The 9875-nt window shown below is 33.1% G+C and overlaps 1 protein-coding gene across 10 annotated transcripts in view; it reads left to right on the top strand.

Annotated features, from left to right (window-relative positions):
- LOC106873313 (partitioning defective 3 homolog) overlaps positions 1 to 9875 on the top strand; it is a 230947-nt gene that overhangs the window by 178817 nt on the left and 42255 nt on the right. For 8 of the 10 annotated variants that reach the window (XM_014920632.2, XM_014920627.2, XM_014920634.2 and 5 more), the window contains 4 exons: positions 1974 to 2654; positions 5318 to 5601; positions 5883 to 6031; positions 7550 to 7594. In XM_014920632.2, coding sequence (XP_014776118.1) covers positions 1974 to 2654; positions 5318 to 5601; positions 5883 to 6031; positions 7550 to 7594 — 1159 coding nt within the window. The remainder of the gene's footprint in view (positions 1 to 1973; positions 2655 to 5317; positions 5602 to 5882; positions 6032 to 7549; positions 7595 to 9875) is intronic. The other 2 variants (XM_014920633.2, XM_014920631.2) reach the window with 1 other exon arrangement.

The following is a 9875-nucleotide window of genomic DNA, read 5'->3' as shown; positions in this document are numbered from 1 at the left end:
ACACACACACACACAGAACAAGGACCCCTTGTTCAATTTTCTCTTCAAGCCTTTTCAGTCACCCATCATCTTTCTATCACTGACCACTCCCATCACTTGCCAAAGTGCAGTATTTTCCTGATGCTATTAAATGAGGTGAATACTACATATTTCATTATCTTTTTCTTTGATAATATTTATCTTTCTCACTGCCCAGAATCATTTTATTTGTTATCTTTCTTTCATTCTTAATGTTCTTCCTCTTCATTTACATTTTATATTGGTCACCATTTTGTGCTACCATACTGTATCTCTTTCTACACCATCATACATCTCTCACTCTCTGCATACATTATGCCTAGCTCTCTTCTCACACTCTTGCAAGTTAACCACCCACACACCAGTTTCCTTTTTCGTCCTTTCTCTCTCTGCTGTATTGTTACTATTCTACTGCTCTTCACCCTTATTTGTACTGTCAGTCATTACCCACTCTCCTCTACCTTTCCACTTCTATTCATCAATCCAATCTTGTCTACCATTCAGTTGATTATTCCTATTCCATACCTTATATTTTTTGCAACTTTCTAATCAAATATTACAAACCATCCTTCACTCTCCCCCCTACATTTTTGCAACTGCTACCCACTCATGCTCTCTGTTCTTTTGTCCTTACTTCTATTCACTTTCTTGTACTTTGAGGTCCCCCAATACCTCATCACCACTATTTTATCTTTTTTTCTGGTTCCAGCCCAGTTACTTCTAATCTCTCTTCTATGATGTGAGTAGCTATGTAGCTCCTCTACAGCAAAAAACCTGTTCTATTCTGGGTCCTTCTTTCATACTTAACCTCTAATCTCCAAGTATAAAATCACTGCCTCTCTACTGTTGTCATGCCCTTATTAGTGCCAGTGACACACAAAAACACCCAGTACACTCTGTAAAATGATTGGTATTAGAAAGAGCATCCAGCTGTAGAAAGCATTCGATAGTGTGGAAGAAAGATTTTAAAAGATGATGATGATAATGACAATTTTAAAATATTTGTTTTCATAACTTGCTACTAACTTAATTCTTTTATTTGCTATCATATTTCCTGAAATTGAATTCATAAATTGCTTTTGAGAGCTTTCATTTTGGAAAGTTTGCTTTTAAAGACCAAACTCTAAAGTGTGTGTTAATTTAATAGACGGAAATTAAAAGAAGCCTCTGTGTGTCCTTGTTTTGACATAACACAACAGTTGTAAATGAGCATCAGTGTCATACAAGATTTGTCCATTGTTTCCAGTCTTCTATAAAAACATGCTTGGCCATGAGGAAGTATTACCTTGTTTGAAAACAGGTAAGTGTTGGCAACAGGAAAGGCATCTAGCCATAGAAAAACTGCATCAACAAATTCTATCTAAACCATGCAAGCATAGAAAAGTAGGCATTAAAATGATAAAGATGATGATTCCATGCTTATGCTATACCATGGGCCCTTAACTCCTTGATGAAGTTGTATGGGTGTCATCATAACATACAGTGTGTCTTGAGCATTTTTGAACCTGGTGGAGTCCATCCCTCTCCAGGTCTAACTGTACAGGGATTGGTACTTTATTTATCAACTCTGATGGGTGAAAGGCAAAGTTGACTTTAACAGTATTTGAACTCAAAGTGCAGAGAGGCCACACACGCGTGCACACACACACACACACACAGTTATGATTTGGGAGAGTCGTTATGCCAAGAATAATAAACACACACACTGGTTCTTATTGGTGTAATGAACTTCCCAAAACATGATTTGTTTCAACACAAATTCACATCAAGTATCTTGCAAACCAAATACAAAAACTAGGTATATAAATAATTTTACACACACACACACACACACACTCTCTCTCTCTCTCTCTCTCTCTCTCTCTCTCTCTCTCTCTCTCTCTCTCTCTCTCTCTCTCTCTCAAATTATGTCATAAAAATTTATTATCAATGTATTCTTGTTTTCTGTTCTCTAGGATGGACGATTGAAAGTCAATGATCAACTTCTTGAAATCAATGGCCATTCTCTTCTTAGACTTACCAACCAAGATGCTATGGAAACTCTTCGAGAAACTATGCGAAGTATTGATCCAGTTAATGGGAAAATTTCTTTAGTCATTGCTCGTGTAGTAAGAGATGTGGTATCTCCATTATCATTGAATTCTTCGGTTGAAGACTCTGCCAACAAGCAGAAAGATAGCTTCTCTGATGAACTGGAGTCCATTGAGCATGGGAATCTTGATCATAATGCTATCAACCAACAGAACAACCATACAAAGAATTCAGTGCAGCCAAGAAAATGCAAAGGTGTTAAAATTTCAAATGTTGATGTAAATAGTTCTGACTCCACTAATATGGAAATAAGTAAGCCTCTTCCACCACAAGTTGAAAGACTACGAAGTGGATATACCCAAGAAGGGATTAACAATGATTCCTATAATCAAGCAGTACACTCAAGCTTCAACGATAGTATTAGCAGTTACTTCGACCATCAAGGTATTTCACCTACTTCAGAGAGTAAGAACAATAATTCTAGTTCAGAATCAAAACACTCTGTGGCCAAAACATATTCAGATCAAGGATTACAATCTGTTACTGTCAACCCACCTGAGCAAGAAGCTATACTAATTGAAGATGAATTATTTGAACATGATGATGTTAGTCTGGATTTTTGTTTTCATCCTTAATTTTTGTCCTATTGAAGTTGATTTTTCTATATCAGTGCCTCTCAAACTTTTTAACTTTTGCCCCCACCCCACTTTCTTTTTACTAACATTCTTTCATCATCCCTTTACTACAATTCAGCAAAATTAAATTCACCACAAAATTTGCTGTTGAAAAAGTGATCACCATTAAAAGTCTGCTTGTACATAAGTCATTACATCAATATAATGTGGAATATCAAAATAATGTTTTGACCAGTAATATTGGTTTCAAATTTTAGCACAAGACCAGCAGTTTCAGAAGAGGGGGTAAGCCAATTACATCAACCCCAGTACTCAACTGGTACTTATTCAGAGCACAAAGACAGGTGAAATGCCACTAAGCATTTCATCTGATGTGCTAACGATTCTGGTGGCTCACCACCTTATTTTTACCACACAATACAATTTGAAAATATTTTTGAAAATTAGAGCAATTAAAGGATGCATCTATCCCCACCCTCTACTGCCTCCTTTATCCCAATTACTCTATAAAATTTTACACCAATCTGCCCTCCTCCACCTCCAGGAGATAGTATCGTCCACTTTGAGCAGGCTTGCACTATATTATATAAATAAATAATACTTTTTAAAATTTCTTGCTCATGTTTAATTTGGATATTATTTTATAAGAAGTATAAATGTTTGTGTATTTCACCTGAGGGTGGATAGAAATTCTTGGAACAACTATTTTTATACTTAGATGCTTTCCCTGTCTGAAATCGTTCTACAACACCCTATGAGAGATAACTATTTTCCAAATAGAATAAAGGAAAGCACTTTAGTTAACATATGAATTTTGAATTGTTCATGAGCATAGGACCTTTACAATGATCAATATTCCCTATATATATATATATATATATATTCTCTTTTACTCTTTTACTTGTTTCAGTCATTTGACTGTGGCCATGCTGGAGCACCGCCTTTAGTCGAGCAAATCGACCCCAGGACTTATTTTTGTAAGCCTAGTACTTATTCTATCGGTCTGTTTTTGCCGAACCGCTAAGTTACGGGAACGTAAACACACCAGCATCGGTTGTCAAGTGATGTTGGGGGGACAAACACAGACACACAAGCATACACATATATATACATATACATGACAGGCTTCTTTCAGTTTCCGTCTACCAAATCCACTCACAAGGCTTTGGTCGGCCCAAGACTATAGTAGAAGACACTTGCCCAAAGTGTCACGCAGTGGGACTGAACCTGGAACCATGTGGTTGGTGAGCAAACTACTTACCACACAGCCACTCCTGCGCCTATCTATATCTGTGTTATATTATCAGATTGTTTCTTCTAATAAATTAATAGAAAATTAAATGCAAGTTTACCCAATTGCATGTTCAAGTAGAGAATTTTGTAAGAGAATGTGGTTTTCTCCTAATCAATATATTATTAGTGAACAGTTTCAAGCACCACCTATAGATTTTAAGTCAATGAACTATAAGCTGAATCATTGAAGTAATGTTAATCAATCATTACAAAAGACATTTTATTCTGAAATTACTGCAGTTTTTTATGCTTGTTCAAAAAATACATTTAAATATCAAAATCTGAAAACTTATCCAATCATTATCATCTCAATAAATAAAAATAATCAATAATCTGGTTTGAAATTTTCTGAAAAGTTGATATAAGTTTATCCTAAATAAATTCAGGCCAATTCTTTCTTTAACTATTTTGAATTTTCCTTCATTCAGTATTACTGTGCATCAGTTCGATATCTCTTTATTTTATGGTTAGCAATGTTATCACATAAAAACCTTGCCTAGTTCTTTTATCAAGTGACAATGATTAGACAGAATTAGATTTTTGTTCTGTTATTAACAGGTTAAGCCAAAGGAGCAGAAGTCCAAAGACCTTTGGTATTTTGGTTTAACCTGCCAACATTCAAAGCAGCTGATTTTTGGCTACAATAAACTACTATTTTTCAAACTGGCCATCTCATCTTTATTAGATTTAAAGAAGTAAAAACATGTTTTCCTTAGTTTACCATTTCACTTTTTATATGAATATATCAACATTTCTAATTGATATTATAAATTTGAAGTTGTTAAGTGTCCTATGCAGTGATTCTTCATACCTGTGTGTGGGATTTATTAATAATAGTAATTTAGTACCAGTTTGTGAACAATTTCTAATTGTTAAGCCCTTAGTCCATCCCCTTCTATGCCATACATCTATCTGTCCATGCCCACCATGTCTGCAACAAGATCACAAAGTTTTTGAGTGAGCTGAGAAGTGGTTGCTAACCCAAAGCTCATCCCACTTCTTTTACTCAGGCTTGGAACTAGCTGTCATCCTCATTTGAATAATAATAATCAGAGATCTGCTGATTCTGTGTGTGAGAGAGAGAGGGGTGAGGAAATTGCTCCTTCTTCCACAGTGCTTGTATGGTACTTCTTTTTAATTTGCCCCAAAAGGATGAAAGGGGAAGTTTATCTTGCCATCATTTGAACTCAGAACACATAGATCCAAATGAAATATCACATGACGTTTTTCTGATTTCATAACAATTTTGCTGATCAACCACCTAAATGTTAAATATTCTATGTAAATAATCTTCTAATATTAAGGTTTATAGAACTAACTATTTTTCTTTTCCTATTTAGAGATATCCACCAGTTTTTGTTGGGGATCCCTCACTTTCTTATCATTCAAAACACCGTCACAAAGACTTTGACGATCAGCAAGAGCAAAATTCACCTACAAGAATACCCCACCAAAATATTTCACGTTTACCTCAGCCTCATCGAAAAAGCAGTGATAATCAACCACCTCCATATCCTACATCTCATCCATCTGAAGTCTATCATTCAAACCAGTACCGCAATCCTTCAGATCGTTCTGACAACTGGCATCCTCACATAACAGATAAATTTGACGGTGTAGAATTGTAAGTGATGAACAAATATTTTCTTCAAAGTCTTCAATATCTATTCAGTTTTTTTTTTTTATGCTTTATGAATTTATGACTTAATGCTATTCAACATTTTATAATGGAGACATTACCTTAGATAAAATTATGTTTGACTTGTAAAATTACTAAAGTAGAAATTGATATAAATTTATTTGCATTATTTCAAGTTTTTATGACAACATTAAATAAAATGCTAAGTTTTTCATTTCTGTTTCATGTATTTATCTATTTTTTCGATTTTTCTCTTTTCTTTTCAGTGATTCTTTGAGTCCAGACTTAAACCCTAATTTTGCATTCCAACGTGAAGCATTTGGTCGTCAGAGTATGTCAGAAAAACGCCGAGGACACTTAGATGCTCGTCAAACAGAATTTTACCAAATAGCCAAAAGTAACAGAAAAGTTCCAGGTGAATAGTAATTTATCAGTTGTTTATTTATGTTATTCACTTATTAATGTTAGTAAAATTTCCAAATTAAATTGGCTATACTTTTTCTATTAAATATTTAGGTACATTGTCAAAGATCTTAATGACGCCAATGCTATGTAGAAAGGTCTATTGGATTCTATTGACATTTTGTTAATACCTATAAATAGCTTGTAGACATGACTTAGAAGGCTTATAGGTCTATAGTTAGAGTACTGTGATCTTCCTCTTACAGAACTACAATAACAGTTTCTTTAAAAGATTAGGAAATATATCCTGGTGAAAGAAACTAGGTGAATAGTTTAGTAAACTGCATTTGCAGTTACTCCCTGCTTCATCAGCTTTTAGAAATTCAAAATGATTGTAGGCTTTTACTCAACTTCAGTGCATTAATTTTCCATTGAGTTTCTGCATGAAGAATAGATGGGTATCAGCTAATTAGGATCTGACAGTTATTGGTTTCATTGAGATAAATATTTTCATAAAATTTAGTCTAGTGTTCAAAAATGCTGCTTTTGTCAGTCAGAAATTTGTCAGATTCATGTTTCTATGTTCCAGCCAACTGAATATTGGTTTCTGTTTAAGAATTTTCTTGGTAATGAAGTCAGATCTCAGGATGCTGGGTTCCACAGAAAATTTGACAAAAGACAAAAAATACTGACAACATGCAGATTCATGCAAATTATTCCCAGTGTGTCAAAATGATGATGGTTAATTAAATAATAGAAAATGTTAGTAGATAAGTACTTATACAGAAATAACTAAAAAAAAATAGACATTAAAAGGTCAAAACAGATTTAAATAGGTGATTACTTTAAAAGCAAGATCACCGAAATATGATGGTTACTAAATTTATCCAAATACTGATTAATCAAATTTTGTTGAATGTTCTAGGTGTGTGAGGCTTACTCAAGTGTAGGGCAGACTTAAGCTTTGTAAAAGATCAACAAACAGTTTAAGACTGAAATATTTTCAAGGAATCCCACCTTTTGATACTGTCATGGCAACAAGAAATATTTTGTAATCTCTAAAAATTATTTGAAGTTCAATTTAAATCTTTGATATACCAATTCTTTTCCTTGTTGCTGTTTGATTCTTAATATTCAAAAAGAAACTGCATCAATTCTTTTGTCAATTATGAAGAATCTATGCCACTATTAAACTTCTGGCTTTTTTATATTTTTGTTTTAATTTAATATTCGATTGGCTAGCACTATTATTTTAATAAGTAATCTTGTAATTTCAGAAAATAGATACATTACATATGTTAATATACTTTGTCATTAGAATTTTCTTTTTACATTTCAGTATATGTATTTAAAATTTCCATTTCTGAAAAGTCTATAAATTTTCAATGTAATCTTGTTTGCAAGTAATGTAATTACATAAAGGATGACTTATTAGACTTGATTAAACTTATTAGACTTGATTAAAACTATTAGTATAGTATTGTATTTTGTTGTATTTTATAATTATAGTTCTAACATACATCTATTTCAGATGAGATTTTATGTCGTAGAGTGGCATCTTTTCACTATCCAACAGGTACTTAAGTTACTATGGCAAGATAGCTGGGGGATAGGGGTTTTTTTTGGTTTTGTTTTTTTTGGCATGAGTAGTTTATCACACTTTACTGATACCATCAGTCTTCAATTTACTAATAACCAATATTTTATGTTAATGCTCGTTCTATTTATTTTACTAAATTATTCATTTCTAATACAATTTGTTTTATATCAATTTTATACATTTATTTTTTAAAATGTTACTAGTATTAGAACCATTATCCTCTATGAAATATAATTTAATGTTTCATTTGCAAGTGAAACTATCTAAATAGTAACAAAGAGGCAACTATAATCTGTAGTTAACTTTTTACAGATATTCACTATCCATGAGATTTTGTCAAGTTATTATTAGGATCCAAAAGACTATTATAAAAAAAATATAAGCAATTGCTATCTGAGGTATTATTTTAGTATTAATTTAGTAAAGTAAACGACAAAAACAAAACGATTGCATTAAGTCAGTTACAATTGTATATTTAATCTATTTAAGGCCACTTTACTAGTTCCAAATTAGATTTAACAATGAAACTAACACTTGGTGCTAAATATATTCTCGTGGTTGTCATATGACTTTCATTGAAGAAGAAATTCTAAAATTATGAAATTCTTTAAACTGCATATTTGATTAAACTTGTAGGGCACAATTTTTTGTAGAAAATATTTAATTTCATTTCTGAAAGGATAACAGATGTGTGAAATCAGAAGAGGCCTGCATGTCACTAATATTAGGTACAGTTTAGTATTGGTCTAACACTATAAACATATAGCTTGCTATTTTTTAGATTTTTGTTTTGTTTGTTGTTTTTTTACATCTAGGAAAATGATGAAGAAATTACATCAGTTTCAGAAGGCATGGCCACATTTTGTTGCACATATACCGTAAAAGCCCATGTAATTTGCCACCTGTGTAATTTATGCAGGTGATTTTCAGGATAAAAATTGTTAAAAATAGCTTCCACTCATGTAAAATTCGCACCCAGAAGTTTTCAGAATTGCCGATATGGCCAGGGGCAAAAGGTTTTCAATTTAGTTGTATTTAGCATAACTTAAGATTAGATTTTATTAAATTTTCATTAAATAAAAATAATTTCTTGAAGAAAAATTAAATAATGATAAAGATTCAGATAAATGTTCTATGCCTGGTTGTGTTCGAGATCCAAGAAGCTGTTCTGCTGGAGTATGGATTCCCAAAAGAAATACAAATATTCGCAAGAGTTTAAGGTTTTCATCTGCTACAACTTCACTGAAAGATATAGAAGAAATATCTAAGAAGGCTAGTGACTTAAAGGAAAACTCAAAAGTTCATGACAAATACCTTATTTTTACAATGGGTTCTAAAACTTACACACTTCATCAGATTGGTATTAAAAAAATTCATTCTCTTGAAGCCATACACTATGAAAATGTGGAAGAGTCTGAAGATGGTGTAAGGTTGCTCCCAAATGTGGAAGACAATCAACCAGGATCCCCTCACCAGTTTGACAAAGTCTATCATCTTATTGAACTTGATGGCCATATTATTGGCATGTGTTTGTCACTTGACCATAGATATCTTTATATAAACAGCCAGCCCTGGCCTAAAAATTGTAGCATTGAAAATCCACTAACACCACCTCCCATTGCGCAGGAGATTGATATCCATGTGATAGACTTGGTCCACCTGAAGGAAATGGGCATCATGCACAGGTCCCATAAAGCATACACTCCAAATGATGAGTGTTTCTTTATTTTCCTTGATGTCTGTGATGAATTTGTTGCAAGTGGTGCTGAGGACAAATTTGGTTATTTATGGGATAGGCACTATAGTGTTCGCCTCCAAAAGTTCCCACACAAAGGTGTAGTGAACTCTGTTGCATTTCATCCTAAAAACCCTGAGATGTTAGTAACTGTTAGTAATGACTGCACTGTAAAAATCTGGTGTTCTCATCATTTGGAAAAGCTTTGTAAACAGGAAAGAGCTAGCAATAACAAGGACCAAATAACACCAGAGTTTGAATGTAATCTAACACAGACTGAACAGTTGAATTCAGAACCACAGCAGTCAAAGTCATACATGCAATGGCAGAAAGACAAGCAGAAATAGAAAAGCTTAAGGCATAAACAGTTACAATGATATTCATTTATTTTAATCTCAGCTTGGCTGTATTTTTGCTGGTACAATAGTTTGTTTCGAACATTCCTTCTTTATTTAAACGTAATGTATCTCAATTGTTAAAGAGCCTACCAATTCAATAAGATTTTTTTTCACATTGCGAAAT

This window comes from Octopus bimaculoides, chromosome 9 (assembly GCF_001194135.2).
Source record: "Octopus bimaculoides isolate UCB-OBI-ISO-001 chromosome 9, ASM119413v2, whole genome shotgun sequence".
Lineage (NCBI taxonomy): Eukaryota > Metazoa > Mollusca > Cephalopoda > Octopoda > Octopodidae > Octopus > Octopus bimaculoides.
Note: the sequence above shows the minus strand (reverse complement) of the source record. Positions and strands in the feature narration are given on the sequence as shown.